Here is a 21253-nt window from a genome sequence, read left to right on the forward strand (position 1 = left end):
CAATTGCAATTTCACAGCGTAAGAAGGCTAACCTGTCATTTTTCACGTCCTCCCTGGTGAACTTGATGTGATTGTCTACAGAATTAATGTGGTCAGTGAAATATGGTGCATCCTGAGATTTAATTTTAACCCAGGCGTCGTCCACAAATCTGAACCAATGGTTAGGTGGTGCCTCTGGATAGTACATCAGAGCCCTCTTTTCCACTTCCCACTTAAACAAGATGGCCACTACAGGTGAGACTGGCAAACTCATAGCACACTCCATGCCTCTGCCTGTAGTACTGCCCCCTGTATGTGCATTACATGGACTGAAGACACAGCTTCAGGAGCAGACACACTTGGTCAGTGTTAAGGGTGGTCCTATTGCTAAGGGTGAGGTTGTTGTGTAATTTCATATGGACTACCTCCACTGTTTCATCAACAGGAACGCATGTGAAGAGAGAATTAACACCATAAGAGACCAGTGGTTCCTCCACCCCCATAATGATGTCTCTCACCTTGTCCATAAAATCCACAGTGTTCTGAATGTGATGTTCATTACTGCCTACCAATGGGTTAATAATAGATGCTAGAAACTTAAGAGATGTTATAGGTCACTGAGTTAATCATAAAAACAATAGGCCATAATGGCACATCCTGTTTATGTATCTTAGGTAACCCATACAGACTAGGTGTAGCTTCCCCTGGGTATAATCTGTGGTAAACAAAATTCTGTCAATAGGATTATCCTGTTCCAACAGCTTCAGAAAATCTATCATCTTTTTCTTGTAACCACTGCCTGGATCTCGTTTCAGGGGCTCATAAGTATTCATGTCGCTAAGTAACAACATAACTTTTTCATGATAGTCTGTCTGGTCTAATACAACAGTTCATCTGCCTTTGTCTGCTGAAAGGATGACGTTATTGTCCTTACTGAGATTCGTGAGAGCTTTCCTCTCATCCATGGTGATGTTGGATGGTGGTGCCTTTGCATCTGTACGTCAGTCGCCATCTTACAATGCTGTGATTGCAAAAATTCCCAAATCCTCTGTGAATAGTACACATGGCCATTGAAACTCTAGTTAAACGGTCACACCCATATTTGCATAAGAAAGTGGTCATTGGTTTCGGTCGTTATGCAACTGTATTGTTTATAAGAATGGGGATACCTGCAGTCAGTTTAGACTGAAGAGGTCACTTAGTTGAGTGATGATACATATCTGTCAATAAACATTGTACCCAGATGAACTGATTCAACTTTCTTTGATTTTCTTACCTGGATTATTGAGCATGCATCAAGACAGATCCACTTCAAGGATTATGGTCATGTACTGAATCTCAAAATGTCTTTATGCATGCTCAATAATCCAGGTAAGGAAATCACAGAAATAGAATAAACAGAATACAATGACAAAATAAAGTGGCTTTCTTCTAAGTGACTTCAGTCTCAACTGACTGCAGGTATCCCCACCCTCATAAACAGTACAGTTGCATGACGACTCAACCAACGATTGGTTATATATGCAAATTGCCGTGAACATTAACTAGAGTTACAAGAAGAAGACATCTGCCTAAGCGTAAACCAGTGATGATTCGGTATGTGGTGGGAGTTTCGGAACAGCTGAGATGCGTATTTTCCAAATATTGCATCTCATTTGCTTTCAAACCCCAAAACACGCTACGCCATAAATTGGTCGCGTCCAGGTAGTGTAGCGGTCTATTCCGTTGCCTACCAACAAGGGGATTGTCGGTTCAATTCCCCATGTTACCTCCGCCTTGGTCAGGTGTCCCTAAAGACAAAATTGGCCGTGTCTGCAGGTGGGAAGCCGGATTGTGGGTCTGTGTCCTGGCTGCTGCACTAGTGCCTCCTCTGGCCAGTTGGGGCGCCTGTTCGGGGAGGGGGGGGGGGGACGACTGGGGGGAATAGCGTGATCCTCCCACGCGCTACGTCCCCCTGGTGAAACTCCTCAGTCAGGTGAAAAGAAGCAGCTGGCAAATCCACATGTATCGGAGGAGGCATGTGGTAGTCTGCAGCCCTCGCCGGATAGGCATAAGGGGTGGAGCAGAGATCAGGATGGCTTGGAAGAGTGGGATAATTGGCTGGATACAATTCGGCAGAAAAAAAGGGGGGGGGGGTAAAAAAAAAGAAAGAAAATAAATTGGTCCACCCCAAGGATCGGGTCCCACGACACAAATAGAGCAATACAGTGTACACTGTTCAATGCCAGGAGGATTGCGGTGACTTGTACATCGGGGAAACCAAACAGACGCTGGCCAAGAGAATGGCACAACATAGAAGAGCTAGCACATCAGGCCAGGACTCCACAGTCTACACCCATCTACAGGCCAGTGACCACTCTTTCAAGGATGAGGATGTGCACATCCTTGATAGGGAGTAACGCTGGTTTGAACAGGGAGTCAAAGAGGCCATCTACGTGAAGAGGGAACGACCACCCCTGAACCGAGGGGGGGACTAAGAGTAAGTCTGTCACCATCTTGCAATGCTGTGATTGCAACTATTCCCCAATTCTCTGTGAATAGTACACATGGCCATTGTAACTCTAGTAATGGTCATGGCAATTTGCATATGAAACCAATCGTTGTTTTCAGTCATTATGCCACTGTACTGTTTATAATAGTGGGGATACCTGCATCAATTGAGACGGAAGAGTTCACTTAGATGAGTGATGAAACGTTTCTCTCAATAAACATTGTGTCCAGATGAATGTATTCAACTTTCTGTGACTCTCAAAATGTTATTACCATGGTGGCTCATCCCACAGCTCGTCACTTCATTGTGACAGTAACTCATTACTCTAAGACCCACTTGAGTATACTTGAACACGAAGAGAATGCACCAAGCAGTCAAACGTTAACGCAAATATGGCCTGCCCTAGATAAGGTTGAGTAGTTGGCACAGGACCTAAAATACTTGTGGAGACAAGTAGTCAAGATCAAGTAACAGAATCCGCTGCGTGTAAAGAAGAGGGAGGTACAATAGCACTTGCTTATTTTACAGTCCAGTTCACCTACTGCTGAAACATTGCAATCATTTAGCAGACACCCTTATCCAGAGTGACTTACAGTGATTGCCACTGTTGAATGAGAATCAATTCCGAGAACAAGAACTTTACAAATAAGCAACAGTCAGGTGAGTGATGGTGAACACCACAGTGCCCTGAAGGGTTACTCCTGTTATACAGGTCAAATATAACAAAGATCTGCAGTTCTGTGGTAAGTTTAGAGGAAAACATTGCTGGGATCATGTTTGCTCCTTGTCTGCTACTACTCACATTATGTATTTTAGGATTGCCAATGAACCACAAGTACACAGTGATACTGTTTTTGACAGCCTGTCAGGTTTTTTTGTCATATCAACTTTGGCATAATTTCAAGCCTTCTGAATACACATTAGGTGTTCAGCTAGCTCGTACTATAAAGTAATGCAGGGGAAAAAAAGCATGGCTATTATGACAAGGTTCGTGAAAGAGACCAAGGGAGAGGATTTAACTATTACTGGCAAGTAACATGTTCAGTGGCTTGTTATCGCGACTGTAAAATACAGGTTTCCTTCACAAATGTTCTTCTAAAATTCCAGATCAGACTTCAGCTAGAGCTGAAACTTGTATTTGGTGTTTGATGCGATGTTTTCTGACAGTGAATCGTGAATACCATGAATACACAAGGACGTGACACAAGAAAAAAGCCAAGTATTACTTTTTGCAGTGACAAATTCGTCAATATGTGAAATGAATACAAGTGAAATTGGTCTACAACTAAAGATGTCTACTCGTGTGTCTCGATGCAAGCTCAATAATCCAGGTAAGAAAATCAAAGAAGGTTGATGAACTAATTCAACCTTCTTTGATCTACTCATGTGTGTTTGTAGTCTGAAAACTGTTCTTTCAGGCAACAATGTGAAATTCTTAAACTTTTCAACATCTGGTAAGGACCATCCTCTGTAAGACAATGTTGACATGGAAAGGATTCCTGAAAATGAAGTGCTACTGGACCTCCTGGGTAGTAAAAGACTGGAAGACTACACGGTGAAGTTGCCTTTGTTCTAAGAAATTAGGGTAAAACTCCCCCACACTTTCTCCCATCAACATTTACAAGGCAACTTCAACATTCTCTAAACTCGGGCCAAATAAAACAAATTGCTTAATAGACTGCCTCCTTGATTGTGCATGGTATCTGATATGAGCAATGCATATCTTTTAAATGTATACTGAGGTAGGTAAGGTCCTATCTGCCACTCTTATTCTATCAAAATTGTATTCTCTATCCTTACGTCCTTCCCCCAATTCACTGGCAGAAAAGTACAGATTAAAATAAGCTACAATGCCTATTGTGACCTATATCAGTTATTGTCCACACTGCTTAGAGTACAGACCCAATGTTTCATGTCCTCTCTGTTGAGGAAAGAGCGCCCCCAAGTGGTGCTCAGGTGCACCAGCGTGTCTCTCGGGACTCTCCAAACCTGTAAAGCCATTTAGTCACATTGTCAAACAGGTGTATAAATGAAATCACTTCTGCAAGCAGAAATATAAGGAAAAGAGAAAATGAATTCTGTTTCAAGATATTAAAGTGGCGCCAGATAATTGTTTTGCTTTAACTTGCCATTGGTGAGTTCATTTTGGTCACATGGTGTGATGGCTGTGAGGGAATGATGCAATCACTGTTCAGATCAGTTTCCTTGAAGCCTTGATTTCACAATGTATTTGTCTGTCAACGGGCGTGCTTTGGGGTTTGAAAGCAACGGAGATTTTCCCAGCACCACGTCTCAGTTGTTTTCAAACCCCAAAACACACTGTGCCAGAAACTGGTTCACCCCAAGGATCGGGTCCCTTGGCACAAACAGAGCAATATAGTGTATGCTGTTAAGTGCCAGGGGGATTGCTGTGACTTGTACATTGGGGAAACCAAACAGATGCTGGTCAAGAGGATGGCACAACACAGAAGAGCTAACGCATCAGGCCAGGACTCCGCAGTCTACACCCATCTACAGGCCAATGGCCACTTTTTCAAGGATGAGGATGTGCACATCCTTGATAAGGAGGAACGCTGGTTTGAATGGGGAGTCAAAGAGGTAATCTATGTGAAGGGGGAATGACCATGCCTAAACCGAGGGGGGCTAAGAGGTATCCATCTATGTGAAGAGGAAACGACCATGCCTGAACTGAAGGGGGGGGGGGGGGGGCTAAGAATACATCTGTCGCCATCTTACAATGCTGTGATTGCAACTATTCCCCAATCCTCTGTGAATAGTACACATGGCCATTGAAACTCTAGTTAATGGTCACAGCAATTTGCATATGAAATCGATCGTTGCTTTCGGTCGTTATGCCACTGTATTGTTTATAAGGGTGGAGATACCTGCAGTCAGTTTGAAACTGAAGAGGTCACTTATGCCCCTTTTCCACTACATGGTACCGGCCCACTCGACTCGACTTGCCCCTTTTTTGTTTTCCATTACTGGAAAGTATCGGCATTTTGGTAACTGTTACTTTTCTGGTACCACCTTTGTCAAGGTTCCAAAAAAATTGGAGTGGGTACCAAAATCAATGCAGACCTCTGATTGGTCAGAGAAACGCGTCACTGCATCATTTTGCATCACTTCATCATCAATGCGTGCATTGGATATCACCCAGCATTTTTAAATACCGAAGAGGTTGAAGCGGAGTTATCTTAAAAGCACATTTTGAAGTTGAAAAAAATGGAGAGTCGAAAATCCAGCTACACTGACAGGGTACTGTTACGATAATGGAAAACAACACAGAAGCGAGTCGAGTCAAGTGGAGCTGGTACCATGTAGTGATAAAGGGGCATTAGATGAGTGGTGAAACGATTCTCTCAATAAACTTTGTGTCCAGATGGTGAAACACTTCTCTCAATAAACTTTGTGTCCAGATGGTCTGATTAAACTTATGTGATTCAAAAGTATAGCAATTTTAATTTATCTCATCTCTGAACATAGCTCCTCTTTATTCATGACAGTCTTTTGACCTGCGGCTTGTAAATAAATGCAAATGTCTTGTCACTACACTATGAAAAAAATAGTGCCTCAGTCCTCTTTGCGACAGTGACACTAAAGAATTTGCCAAAATCCAAAAAGTTACCTGATGTCTCTTTATGTATACATTTTGGGGACAAGAAATGAATATCAGAAGTGATTCTTTCAACACCACACAGAGGGTTTGCAGTCTCAAACTATTCTGTCAATCAAGGGCTTAACGGTTTCTCATTTCCCTTAGAAAGCACTACAATTTTGTCACTGTGTATTTTCTCTGAATGATGCATATGTCATCAACTAGCTTCCTGGTGCGGGGTAAGATGAGTACTCTAGGACTGAATTTCACAAGTGAAACTGAATAGATTTAATTCTATCCTAAATAAAAAATTTAAAAAAAAACTGGCTGATGAAAAGTAAAAACATTACTGGTAAATTTAAAGATGTGCCACAAACTGAACTGTTGACAAAGAAGGCAGTTTCCTGTCCTGCTGTCAGGCCATTCATCCTTTTAAAAATCTCTTGTATCTTTTTGTCTATTAAAGAAAAGAATCTCACACTGCAAACCCACTGCAATAGGATAGAGGTGGTTTATGGGACTGAGTTGTACGTACTCTTGCCTTGCTGGGCGATGAAGGGCAAGCTCTTGGCTCTTTCTGGCGAATAGCCTCTGCTGCTGACGCTGGAGCCTGAACGACTGTGAGGGGAGCAGGCCACTTCTCTGCGCATGGGAGATCGCTCTCTGATGGGAGGGAGAGGTGCTGCCTTTCTCCTGTAAGTTTCTCTTTCTTCCCTGGGGGAGCAGTGAGAAGGCGGAGGGTGTGATTTGTATTTGCACTTCTCATTATAACGATAAAAGTACTGTAAAATCCAAAATGAAATGGCAAAACTCCCAACCCAACAGAAACCTTAAATCAACATAAGGAATCTTGGCTGCTGCTACTTGAGGGGCGACTCATTAAAATGCAAAACACATATCAAGCTCCATGCAGCCAAATTAGCAAAAGCAGAGTCGGAGAGAATTTGGAATAGGAGGAGGTAGGGAAGAGGTGAGCGAAAGAGAAAAACAAATGAGACAAGAGGGAGTACCACAAAGAGAGGTAATGGTTGACAGAAAACAGGGACATTATGAAAATCTGATATTTGAACAGTTGGAACGAAGCAGCCCCAAAATCTGTCATGACAGAGAGAAATGCTAACAATTAAAAAAAAGGACGTAAATCTATAATCATGAATCTATCATACATGAATCAGATGAACTGATTCAACTTTCCGGGATTTCCTTACCTGGATTATTGGGCATGCATCAAGACCGACATAAATCTTGTTTCTCTCTATATGTAGACTTATACAAAGCTGCACATTACAATTATGTCATCAACGGGACCATTAAAATATTTAAGTTGTACCCTCTGTCCAGGCTGAGAATGGCTTGCACTAATGTGTCTTCGCCGCCCTCTGGTAATGATCTGGGTCCTGGATAGATGCCTTGGTTCCGCACCCCATGGGGAGGTGGGGCACGATTGCTGATTTAACAAGAAATATACACAAAGCTCAGTTATGCATATGCACCAAACATACAAACCAACAAATAACACATACAAATAAGATTTACAGTACCTTACAGTACTATGGGTAGGGCTGTCACGATCATGAAATTTTAGTTGACGATTAATTGTCATACAAATAATCGCGATTAATGATGTTTTTTGTTTTTTTTGTCTTTTCCCCTTTTCTGTCCAACTGTACTTGGCCAATTATCCTATTTTCTGAGCCATCCTCATCACTTCTCCACCCCTTCTGCCAATCCAGGGGGGGCTGCAGACTACCACTTGCTTCCCCTGATACTTTTGGAGTTGCCAGCCGCTTCCTTTCACCTGACAGTGAGGAGTTTCGCCAGGGGGATGTACCGCGTGGGAGGATCACGCTATTCCCCCCAGTTTTCCCTCCCCCCTAAACAGGTGGCCAAACTGACCAGAAGAGGCACTAGTGTAGCGACTAGGACACACACCCACATCTGGCTTCCCATGCGCAGAAACGGCCAACTGTGTCTGTAAGGGCGCCTGACTAAGCCGGAGGTAACACGGGAATTCGAACCAGTGATCCCGTGTTGGAAGGCAATGGAATAGACCACTACGCTACCCGCCGCCCTTAATTGTCTTTTTCTGATCATTTTATGCCACAATTATAGTACAAGCCTAATCATAGTTTAATAATACACATATACCTTATGAGGAAGAAGAGCCATTTATTGGCACTAAACATTGAACTGAACATGAATAAACAAAAATTAATTTTTTTTTTGCCTTTTAGACTTTGGAAACAAAAATTGCACATGGCAGATATGACATAAATAATAACTTAAATATACAATGCCTATTATTGAAATATAGAAAGAAATTTGTGAAAATGGAAGGTACCAATAATCAAAATAAACAATGTACTGTGGCCAAAACAGGCCACATCCTTTTCAACCACAAACAGCCAGTCATGCTCCTCACTGGTTAGGTAGATTCCGGGCAAGGAACACCAACATGTTGACCTTAACTGGCTTAATGCAACATCTTACTGGGGTTACAATTTTGCCAGCTGTACTGAACATTCTCTCAGAGGCAGTACTTGTTGCACAAATGCACATGTACTTTCTTGCTAACTTGGCCATCAAAGAGAACCTTGCTTGGTTGTCGCGCCACCACATCAGAGGATCCACCGAGAGCCAGTGTCTCTTCCTGCAGGTACCGTCTCAGTTCAGTATCAGCCTGCTCTCTTTTTTTCACAGCCTGGTTAGCAATTTGGGTTCTTCTGTTCTGCAACAGGTCGCACAGCCTCTTCTTCTTGGGTGCAGGAGATGTAGAGCCATCATCTTCTGCCACAGCTCTGTTACAGTCCCCACCTCTGTCACTGTTGCCTCTTTCCTCTCTCATCTCCATCATCTCCCTTAAAAGCTGGTCTTTAGTATTATCCATGACCACTGCATACCCCATGTTGCTCCTATACCTTGGATCGAGGAGGGTGGCCTTTCTCAGGACCTCCTGAAGTGGCGTTGCGCTGTACTTTCATCAAGAACATAGCAAATTTTTTTCTTGATGTTTGCTGTGAGTGTGATGTCCTTGTGGTCTGGGGATAACAGTTCTCCCTTTAGAAGGTCCAGCATAGGCTTCACAGAAGACACAGTCACATACATTTCCCCTGATAGAACATCAGTAAAATCAGTCACCGGTTTCAGTGCTGCATTGATGGATTCCAAGACAGATGTATCCTGCCAATACACCAAGGAAGTGACATTATATAATCCTGCCAATTATAGCAAGATTACATGACAATGACCTAACATTTATGGTTTCAATTTCAAAACATTTTCTAAAGCATCTAATAGAGAGAAATCACTGCTCATGCCTAGATTTCAAGTGTAAATGATAAATAATGTAAAAGTAAATTATGAATAAAAATGACTATGTTTACAAATGACTTATATAAATGTTTAAATAAATAAATGAATAACTCACCAGAATTAGATTATGCTGGAGGAGATTGGCCTCCGTCTGTGCCTTTCTCAGGTCTCTCTTCTTTAACCAGCTGAGGTTGAAAGTGTTGACCAGACTTCTACACAATCCCAAGGCGCAAGCTGTGCATTCCTTCTCAATTGCTATGGCATTTGTGACAGCTAAATGGAGATTATGGCCAAAGCAATTTAGCCATGGCCAACCAAGTTTGCCTATTGCAGCGACAATGTCAGAACTATTATCTGTGGTGATGTAGGACATTTTCTGCTCATCTAATGCCCAATCTGCCAAAGTAGACTGAAGGCATTCTGCAAGTGTATCAGCTGTGTGGTTCTCTGGCGTTTATCTTGTTTCTAAACACTTCGACTGTAGAGTCCTGTCAGTGGTGAGGTAATGTACACCGCTCAAAAAAATAAAGGGAACACATAAGCAATGCAATGTAGCTCCAAGTCAGTCACACTTTTGAGATATCAACCTGTCCAGTTAGGAAGCAACACTGATTTGTGAATCAATTTCACCTGTTGGTAAATTGTCTAATGTCCACCAGGTGGACATTAGACAATTTGCAAGACAACCCCTATAAAAGGAATGGATTTGCAGGTGGTGGCCACAGACCATTTGCCTGTCCTCATCTTTTCTGGCTGATCTTTGGTTAGTTTTTCATTTTGCTAGTGCCCTCACCACTAGAGGTGGCATGAGGCGGTATCTGCAACCTACAGAAGTTGCTCAGGTAGTGAAGCTCATCCAGGATGGCACATCAATGCGTGCTGTGGCAAGAAGATTTGATGTGTCTCCCAGCACAGTGTCCAGAGCATGGAGGAGGTACCAGGAGACAGGCCAGTACACCAGGAAACGTGGAGGGGGCCGCAGGAGGACAACAACCCCGCAGCAGGACCGCTATCTGGTCCTGTGTGCAAGGAGGAACAGGAGGAGCACTGCCGGAGCCCTACAAAACGACCTTCAACAGGCCACTAATGTGCAGGTTTCTGCTCAAACAGTGAGAAAGAGAATGCATGAGGATGGTATGAGGGCCCGACGTCCACAATTGGGGCCTGTGCTCACAGCCCAACACCGTGCAGCCCGATTGACCTTTGCCAGAGAACATCTTGGTTGGCAGATTCGCCATTGGCGCCCTGTGCTCTTCACAGATGAGAGCAGGTTCACACTGAACACATGTGACAGACGTGAGAGAGTCTGGAGGCGCTGTGGAGAACGTTCTGCTGCCTGCAACATCCTCCAGCATGACCGGTTTGGCAGTGGGTCAGTGATGGTCTGGGGAGGCATATCCTTGGAGGGCCGCACAGACCTCTACGTGCTAGCCAGAGGTACCATGACTGCCATTAGGTACCGGGATGAGATCCTCAGACCCATTGTCAGACCATATGCTGGTGCAGTGGGCCCTGGGTTCCTGCTCATGCATGACAATGCTCGTCCTCATGTGGCCAGAGTGTGTCAGCAGTTCCTGTATGTCGAGGGCATTGATGCTATGGACTGGCCTGCACGTTCCCCAGACCTGAATCCAATCGAGCACCTCTGGGACATCATGTCTCGTACCATCCGCCAACGCGATGTCGCACCACAGACTGTCCAGGAGTTGACCGATGCCCTGATCCAGGTCTGGGAGGAGATCCCTCAGGAGACCATCCGTCGTCTCATCAGGAGCATGCCCAGACGTTGTAGGGAGTGCATACAGGCACGTGGAGGCCACACACACTACTGAGCCTCATTTTGAATTGTCTTGAAGAATTTCCACAGAAGTTGGATCAGCCTATGTTCTCATTTTCCACTTTGATTTTGAGTATGATTCTGAATCCAGACCTTAATGGGCTAAAGATTTTGATTTCCATTGATCATTCTTAGGTTATTTTGCTCTAAACACATTCCTCTGTCTAATAAATAAAGATTTTCAGCTGAAATATTTCATTCATCGAGGTCTATATTGTGTTTTTAGGTGTTCCCTTTATTTTTTTGAGCAGTGTATTATTAAGCTCATGTATGGGGTCATATTTGAGCTTGACCACATGTCTGTAGTGGCCGAGTAAAAGTCAAATTTCTTTTAAATCCTTGATAATATCATCCTTCACTTGGTTATATAAATTGGGTATTGCAGTTTTGGAGATGCATGTTTTTCCTGGTAATTCACATTGCTTGTCAAACTTTTGCAGCATTTCTTTAAATGCTGGTTTTTTAGCCGTATTGAATGGCTGCACTTCTTTGGCTATATACCGCGTTAACACTGTCTGTTAACGTGCACCATCTGGTATGGCCACGTTTATATTTAGGCACTCGACCGAAAGCTTCAGGATCAGCCAATTGCCGGGATGGAACTGCGGTGGTGGCTGTTTTTCCAAGTTTGGTGAATTGGGTGCAGTGGTGGATCTGTAGATTTTTTCTTTAATTTGTGGTATTAGCGCTTTTGACTGCCACCTTTTTGCTGCAAATCCGAAAAATCGCCTCCTCCAAGTTATTGGGCTCTCCCTTTTTCACTTGGCTTAAAACCAAAATGTGCCCACAGCGGTGCTGTGGTGTTTGGCTTTGCAACTATGTCCCTGATGTTAATGTCAACAGATGCTCATTGAAATCAATCATTGAATATTATAGAATAAGCGTCTCAAGATAAAGTTTGTTGGTGCTAATTCACCACTCACGAGGCAGGGGTGCAACAAGATGACATCATTAAAAGAGCGCCACTTAAACAACAAACGGTAGAAAACTATGTGGAAATTGTGATGGAAATATGACATTTCTGTTAGTTTCATCCAGCTGTTTTTACACAAATGAATGGAAATGATTCTAACAATTATGCAAAATGATTGTGGTGAGGTCAAATAATCACGATCAGGCGATTATGTAATAATTGTGACAGCCCTAACTATGGGTACATCTGTTTTTAGCACAGGTGGCCAAGGTGAACCCTGAACACTTGCATTGTTGCAATGAACTTACACAAGTCCAACAGACAAATGTACAGTAAAATAGCACATTTATCTTCCTAAAAACAACCAAAAATGAATTGTAAGGAAACGTTTTTCAAGAAAAAACACCATGGTGATTAAGAATCAGCACATAAGCCTACTGTAAGCAGATAGCCTTGATGTAGAAAGTGGAACTCTTCCAATGACTGGATAATTGTCTAAGAATGCCGAAAAGACTGTTTCCAACTATGTACATTGTCAGAAACTGGATTCTAGACAGTAATTTCCTGGCTTGAATGACAACACATGTCACTAAAACAAACTGTGGAAGGATGAGAGATAAAACTGTCTTCAGTACCCCTGAAGAAATCTTGTGCCTAAGCCTTATAAGCCATGACACCCATTCTGAGCTCTACCCCTCTGCTCAAACTGATCTCCGATCTCTACTTACACCAAACTCACCAAAAATCAACCATGCATTGACGTCAGTGCCCTCCTAAAACCCATCTGTGTGTTTGGAGTGATTATATAGCCCTTTCTCCCTGCTGGACTGTGAAACTACTATGGTTGACTTTCTAGACTGATTGCTCTCCTAAGATAATACAATGACAGCATTTCTTATGGTATCTAGTCCAGACTAAAACTTGACAGGAAAAAAAAATTTTTTTCAGTGTCATCATTTCAGGATACTGAAAGCTATCAAAAACTTAACCGTGCCAAATTTTACATTGTCTTTAATATGACTACTTTTTGTCTAATGTAGTAATGACAAAAGTCATTACTACAAAGACAACAACAATAACAACAACAACAACAACCAATAATCAGAAAAGGCCTCCATAGAGTGAAGTGAAGAACTGAAAAAATTCAAAAAATTTCTGACAATCAGCAGCACTAGCCAAGACTCTAAATGGGCCAGTTTTTGGTAGGGGGTACCAATGCTTTTGTTTTTCTGGGTCTTTGGATGAGACTAAACATACTCAATAAAGGTCCCAAGATGAAAAACAGTTTAGGAATCTCCGAAGCAGTCTTAGCTGGCAAACAATTGGAAGCTGGCACCAAATGCCATTTCTATTTTAGTTGTTTTTAACTTGCTCGTTATTCGGAACGAAAGAGTAGAGAATTAAAATCCCCACATTAGTGCAGGAGCCAGAGCCATAGACAGCAAACAATAGATGGCCTAAATGTACTAAGATGTATAACTTGATGAACCATGCAGAACCAAAGCCAGGGATTGCACATGAAAATTATAACCTAAATTGTTTAACACCTGCCTTCTTTTTATTTCCCTCCCTTTTTTGTGCCGTTCCCAAATCTGTTGCCTAATAGGGGAGCCTGTTTAGCCATGAATGGTCGCCAGACTGTGAAAAGCTGGCGAGGCACCAACAGCATGAAGCCGAATGAGGCTCGAGGCTGATATCAAAGGAGAAGTGAATAAGCTTAGACAGGCCAATATGGGTCAGACCCTGCCATGATTTATGCTCAGTGCTATGCAAACAAACATCTCACACAGGGGCATTGAAAACGGGGACTGACTACTGTGGAGATCGTCCCTCAGGCCAACCTGAGGAAATAAACACAACAGACTCGTTCACAACTCATTTGTATGGTGAAAGACCGTCACCTGCTGTTCAACATGATGCTGCCCAACCACAAGAAAAACAGTCCTAACAGACAAGACTATGTTTGGCGAATCACACATTCCCCCTAGAAATATATATCAATTTTTATATTGTATATATTGTATGCCTTTGAACTGATTCACATCATAATTCACTAACTGCAACTTACAGCTTGGAATGTGTTTGTAGTGTGCACAGGGGGATTGGGAGAGTAGACTCGGCAGAGATAACAGACACCAAAGCAACTCATGTTCTCATGGGAACAGAGCTCATAATGGGCTGTCTGACCTCCACCAGGCAGAGAGGGCTTACTCCTGTAATAGGGTCGCTTGTTCTTTTCATGCCTCGAGATTGATATACCTCCTGAAAATAAGTTTATTTTATGGCCATGCTTTGGTTTTGTGCCATCATGAAATTGCCACAGTTGTAGGTGCCAGTAGGGGGGGGGTTTACCCAAATTCCATTGGCCGTCCTGTGTGTGGGTCTTCTCTGGGCACTCTGTAAGTATATTCTTCCTGGTATGGTAAAGCATAAAAGATATACCTGTCAGACCTTTGACATGAAATGAGAAATTATGAGACACAAAGAACTCAAACATGAAAAAAACAATTATTACATGTAAATGGAAACTAAAATTTCAAGGAGGAAAAAAAGGAATGTTAAAACACATGCACTTCTAACCAGTGCCCTCATATGGCTAATTAAGTAAAATTACATATGTCCGATTACAAGGTTTCATGTTTTTAGTGCATTGAAGATATGTTGATTCCTACAGCAGTTTGACTCAACTTGGCCTCGTCACTCTATCTGAAGACCCATCTATTTGATCTTGTCTTGCCATAATGAAAATTATCACAATGTGAGAAAGGGCAGTACGTCTTCAACTACCTATGATATGTAGTGGGACTGATTCTTTAAATCAGGAAATTATCAAACTAAATTTTCATATTTTACTTACAGGCCAGGCTTCACTGCATGTACCCTGACACCTTGCATGCAAATTGAAGACTGATTTTTGTGCGCAAAACAAGTTCAGAAAAAAATTAAAAAGAAAAAAACTTTCAGTTACACTTTTAAATCTCCAATTACTACTGGGACTGCTCAAGAAGAGTTTATGTTTCCAAAATTAACAATCATAAAATTGTCCAAAGGAGTTGAATCAAGTGCAACTAGACTTGGTATATATCCGTGAAGACGTTTCGCCTCTCAACCAAAAGGCTTCCTCAGTTCGTGCCTTTCTGACTAGACCAAGCTAGTCTGACTGGCTGGTGATGAGACTCAGAATTTATCCTCTGAGCTATTGATATGCGTGGCTCTTTGTGATCCGCTAATTTGTGATCTTTAAACTGTATACACATAACATCCATTACACGTCTGTCCATCTTGGGAAAGAGATCCCTCCCTGTTGCTCTCCCTGTGGTTTCTTCCTATTTTTTCTCCCTGTTAAAGATTTTTTTTTTTTTTTTTTTTAGGGAGTTGTTCCCTATCTGATGCAAGGGTCTAAGGACAGGATGTTGTGTTGCTATAAAGCGCACTGAGGCAAATTTGTACTTTGTGATAATGGCCTATACAAGTAAAATTGACTTGACATATTTTCAATGCATGTATGTGTAATAAATCAATCCCTATGTATTAACTCTAGCGCTTCCTGACAAACTGCCATGATCTTTGGGTGCACAACATATGCCTATCTGTACAAAACAAATGAACTTGGTAGTAATAGGCAGGGAAGAAAGAGAAAAGCCCAAAATAACACATTTTTTGGGAAAAAAGGTTGCGACAAGTAAGAGGAAAAAAGAACGGAGAGACCCAATGTTATGAGTGGCAAAAGCACAAAATATTTTTTTTTCCTGAAACCAAGATTAATAATCATGCTTATTGTGATCTCAACATTTAGCAAAACCGTTGAGATTATCATTTTTACAGTAACTGTGCAACCCCAACTTCTAAACTGTTGCAGCTCAGAGCTCACATTTCACATTTGTGAAGCCAGCACTAGAGGGTAGCAGAGATTAGAAATCGATCATTCTTTATGTTACACGATCAGGTGACTCCTTCTCATTCATTTAATTGTGCTTGTTCGGCTGTCTCAATGTCAAAAGATGTGTCCCTTGTTCTACACTTCCAGACATACTGGTGTAATGACAAACATGATTATCCCATACAAAAGTAACATGGTCAGTCTATCGTTTTTTGTTTTTTTTTGTCTTACATGTAATCGTTAAGAGTAAATGTAAAGTACTGTTGTTTCTGCACCATGTATGCCTGCATCTAACGTTGAAATTCTAGAGAGCAAATAAATTCTTTTATATACTATTATTGTCAATGTGCACAACTAGGGGTATATTGCACAAGGTGTCACAGTATTGTATATTCTTTTTTATATTTATCTAATTGGTAAAATACAAATTAACTAGATATAACCTGAATGAACTGAAACATAAAATGAAGTGAGATAAAATTAGTTCAATTATTCAACAAGATGAATAATTTTTTGTCATAATAGCACAAACTCAGAAAAGACAGGAGGTGGAGCTGGAAGTGGCAGAGTTGAAGATGCTAAGATTTTCATTGGTGCTTGGTGACTCCTGTGGCATACAAACAAGTGTCATGTAATATATTTTGTCACTTGATTTTCTGATCCAACATTTTAAACCCGAGCCACGTTCATATAATTTTGCATGCATCAGTCTTTTTGTTTGTACCCAACTTGTTATGCACAACAACCATCAGTCCCTTACACCAATCACAGGCCAAATCAGATGTGGAAAATGCCGTTTGGACATTTGCATGTGCAGATGAGCAGAAATGACGAGGCCCTACTTCTATATGCTATACAATAAAATCCATATTGTGGAGAGAATTTATACCAACGTAACCTTCACACCAGTGATAAAGCCTACTTGCAGTGCAAAGTAAACTTAACTAACTAGAAACGAATAGTGTGACAGTGATCCACTCACCCGCCTTGAAGGTGGGCCAGCTCTTCTCTCAGGGGGGAAATGAACGTTGTCGCCATGGTAGCCCCTCTGATCTTCACCATGGTAAGCACGTGGGCCACCTCCATTTGGGAAAAAACGTGGCCCTCCTTCATATTCGTACCCACCACCACCACCACCACCACCACCACGGCCATAGTCATCCTCAGGTCTGTTGAAGGGTCCTCTCCTTTCACCGCCCCCGGCTGCCCGTGGGTATGAGCCCTGCCAGGACAGTTCAATTTTAATCATTTTTGTCTTTTTTGGCAGCTTTTGCTGGCTAATTTTATTATTTTTAGTTTTAAAATGTGTTATTTCTTTAGAAATTCTGTGTCACGATGCGAACGTTATTTTTCCATTTCTGATTTTTTGGAAAAAGGCTTGGGTATTAATGATAATATAGTTTGACAACAGTTTGAAAAGTAACTAAAGTATAGACCATTTTAATGAGTTTGCACACATCCACAGGTTAAAACCAATGTAAAGTTAAAACATCGCAGGCTGGTCTTGGTTGTCTGATGTTAGCACAGCAGGATAAACACAGCTCAGATAATGAAATTATTAATGGCTCTGTTGGATGTAGGTGTGTCAAAGAACCAGCATTGACAGTACTATTGATAGGTTTTCTGGTACACCTAAATCAAACAGTGTCATTATTAATGTTATTTATCTGCAGCTGTGTTCAGGGACTCAGGAACTTTGGGTGCTTGGGGGTGCGGGGGGCTTGCAGTTACAGCCCCCTCTACTGGCGAGGGGCTGTAACTGCAGGTCAAAAAATTTATTAAAATCTATCAATCAAGTTGCAAATAAACTTTTTTTTATTTTTTCAGTGTAGCATTTTAGCATAAGCGGTCTATAAAACATGGTTGTTCGTTAAAAGGTTGAAATCCCTCTTTGCTATTTTTTTATTTTATTTTATTTTAGAACATTCAATGTATTTTCTGTCTGTGTATCTGATGCACAAACGCAGAGCATGAAGGATCACAGATGTAAGTGACTGGTAATGGTGGGTTAGGTATCACTACCGTCTGCTTAAGGTAGGCAAATGTGTTTTATTATGTTTCCTGCTGCTGTGCAGGATCATTTTGGTCTTGAGTTACCATATTTATATTACGTACGGGTTTGCTGTAAATTTTGGATGCTTTGCGTGTTCATTGTTTCAAACTTTGTGTGGTGGTGCTGGACAATAAGTTATGTAGCTCACTCCCTGTCTCTCTCACCAGTTACAGGGCATATGAATTGATTATATTATTTAGTAAGTTACGTTATTTCTTTCTGTCACAGATCTGGTAACGTGACAATGCTTCAAATGAGAGCAAGAGGACGTCTGTAGTGTGGAGTTGCGTTTTGGAGTTTAGTCTTCAATGAATTCAGTTATTAAATTTAAAGAATTAAATTTAAGAATTAAATTTGAATTAAAATGTAATTTAAATTTAAAACAATTTATTATTGAACAAATAACCAAGACTGCCTTTTTTTCGCTTATGTACAGCTGAAATTCGGTCTTTCCTGTCCAATGCTGACACTGAAACTCTTAATACATGCATTTGTTTCATCCAGACTAACAACAGTACTTAAAGTCTTAAGATGGTTCAGAATGTTGCAGCTAGAATCTTAACTAAAACTAGAAAATTTGACCATATTCCACCAATTCTTGCCTCCCTTCATTGGCTTCCTATCCATGTTAGATCAGACTTCAAAGTACTTTTCTGCTGACTTATAAAATCCTAAATGGGGTTGCCCCATCATACCGGTCTGATCTCCTTAAACTGTACATTCCATCTTGAGCTCTCTGTTCTCAAAATACAGGGCTCCTGTATGTACCCAAAGTTAAAAAGAAGTCAGGTGGTGTCAGGGCCTTTTCCTATCGGGCTCCGTACCTGTGGAATAATCTGCCTGCTCCCATCACACAGTCTGTTGAGTCCTTTAAATCCAAACTTAAAACTCATATTTTTGCCTTAACCTACAATTACTTGCCTTTAAATTGAGTTCTTCACAACCTGTACTGCACTGCGGGTCAGATTCTGCCTCAATGAATTTACCAAGCAATGTTCTGTCGACGAGATTATACAAATTATAACTGTTATTTTCTCTCTCTCTGAATGATGTCTTCTCCTTTCCCATGTATGTGAATGGTATAATGTGAGTTTCCCCTGTGTGCATGTGTAGTATGTGCTCCTCCCAGGTCTCCATGGTGATGATGGTCACCACCTGGACACTGCTTGTCATCCTCATCACATTCTTAATACACCTTATAAATCCATATAATTTTGTCATCTTGTATCAGTCTCTCCGATGTGTGACTGTCTTTTCTTGTCTCTTTCCCCACGTATGTGAATGGTGAAATGTGAGACTCCCCTGTGTGCATCTGTAGTCTGTCCTATCAGGTCTACATGGTGATGGTGGTCACGTGATCAGGTCCTAGGCTGTTCTGGTGGCATCTGGACTAGCAATGGGTATTGAAACCCAGAATTAAATGGGCACCAGTGCTAAAATATTAAAGACCGTAGCACTGAAAAGCTCCGACGTTAACGGTTCTGCTATCAGTATTGGAGAAATTAATAAATAATAACCTTTCTATTTATTTAGGCTACATACACATTATCTTGCATCTTTTATCTCACCAACTCCGTTTCTCATTTGCAATAAGATTAAGACATTTGTCTATGATGCAATTTCATGGCAAAAGGCATGGGTGCAAGTCCATGAATACTTGGATAGCATCCAGCATTTTACCTGTGACCCCATCCATAGCAGGGCTCCAGGCAAAAAATAAAAATCTAGGAGCCATAGGTTCCATCCATTATCCCAACCGCTTATCCTGCTCTCAGGGTCACGGAGATGCGACCCTGAGAGCAGGATAAGCGGTTCCTAAACCCAAAATATTTAGGAGCCAAAATATAGCGATATCATATGCTACATTGTTAAAGGGCTGCCTCACACTGTCTTTTCCTTCCCCTTTGTACTGTCTGCCTTTGTTTGCTCTGCCTTCCATAGTCTACACCAGCGTTTCCCCAACCTTTCCTGTAGGACCACTTGTCCTGCATATTTTAGATCTCTCCCTGCTCCAACACAGCTGATTTAAATGATCAGCTTGTTATTAGGCAGCTTCAGGAGTTCATAACGAGTTGATCATTTGAGTCAGCTGTGTTGGAACAGGGAGAGTCCTAAAACATGCAGGACAAGTGGTCCTCCAGGAGAGATTTATACAATGTATTCTTTACATACACAATATGTGCAATGTTCAATGTCATCTTCTTCGGCAGTCCATCGAAAATGATGATGACTGCGATGCAGTTTAAGCTCGGCAAGCACGCCTGTGGGCATCGAGCTCTCCTCACATCATGCCTTGCACAGTAGTTAAGACAGTTGGTGTCGTGCCCCTGCCAAAAAGTCTCTCTGGACCTCAGAACCCATTCCTCAGTGGCACACCGTAGTGCAATGGGCTCAGTAGATAAAGAGGTTGCCCTGCAGTGACAGCTTACTTGTCAAGTGTTGCCATCCACTGACCGACAGAGTGGTTCCTCTGCATGCCATCTGATGTTTGTGCCATTGGTCTGACAGGGCTCGTGATCCTATTGGGCTATTCTGCCGTTTTCGTTTACTAAAAACAAATTCCGCCGGCCTTGGTTGTGTGGCTAATAAAACAATCTAAAACGGATAAAAAAATTCGAGCACCCTGCTGCCAGCGCCTTCTTGGATTTGAATTCGGAGTTACCTTCTCCTAGCCTTTGCCTAGAGGCAAATCTACAAAGCAGTAGAAACAGATGCAGATAGTACTTTCTACTGTCATAATGGTAGCAGCAAAGGCTGACCTGACTTGGCACTATTTAGCTGGGGGCTGGTTCGTGGGCATCAGGGAATATCCACACACCGGTGGGCCTGCGTACCGTAAGCCTTGGGGCCAGACCTCCTCTATGTCCCTCCTCCGAGTCTAATGTTCAATATACTGCAATCATATAACCAAAATACTTAAATGTCCAGTCTTCTTTTACCTTTTTCATTTTCTTATTCAACTATGTACAGTTAGTTGTTTCCTGCTTATTCAGGCTGAGTCCATATCTCCCACCACCACCACATCAGCGTCACTTGGCCAGCCAGTGTAGTCAGGTCTGTGCCTTCTTTTGCTAGCAGACAACCAGCAGTTCACACTGGGCTCAGCTAAAACTGCGGGGCCCTCAGTACTGATTCTCACCAAGTCTTTCAGTGTCGTAACATTTAGGGAACTGTGCAATTTTGACTTGAT

General features: G+C 41.9%; 1 protein-coding gene across 2 annotated transcripts in view; it reads right to left on the reverse strand.

Annotated features, from left to right (window-relative positions):
- The window catches only part of pphln1 (periphilin 1), a 65879-nt gene that overhangs the window by 36973 nt on the left and 7653 nt on the right, over positions 1–21253 (reverse strand). For both annotated transcript variants that reach the window (XM_056276019.1, XM_056276018.1), the window contains exons 4-7: positions 16993–17232; positions 14483–14544; positions 7399–7515; positions 6604–6782 (exon numbers count right to left, since the gene is read on the reverse strand). In XM_056276019.1, the coding sequence (XP_056131994.1) occupies positions 6604–6782; positions 7399–7515; positions 14483–14544; positions 16993–17232 (598 nt within the window). The remainder of the gene's footprint in view (positions 1–6603; positions 6783–7398; positions 7516–14482; positions 14545–16992; positions 17233–21253) is intronic.

Source organism: Lampris incognitus, chromosome 3 (genome assembly GCF_029633865.1).
Source record: "Lampris incognitus isolate fLamInc1 chromosome 3, fLamInc1.hap2, whole genome shotgun sequence".
In the NCBI taxonomy this organism is placed as follows: domain Eukaryota; kingdom Metazoa; phylum Chordata; class Actinopteri; order Lampriformes; family Lampridae; genus Lampris; species Lampris incognitus.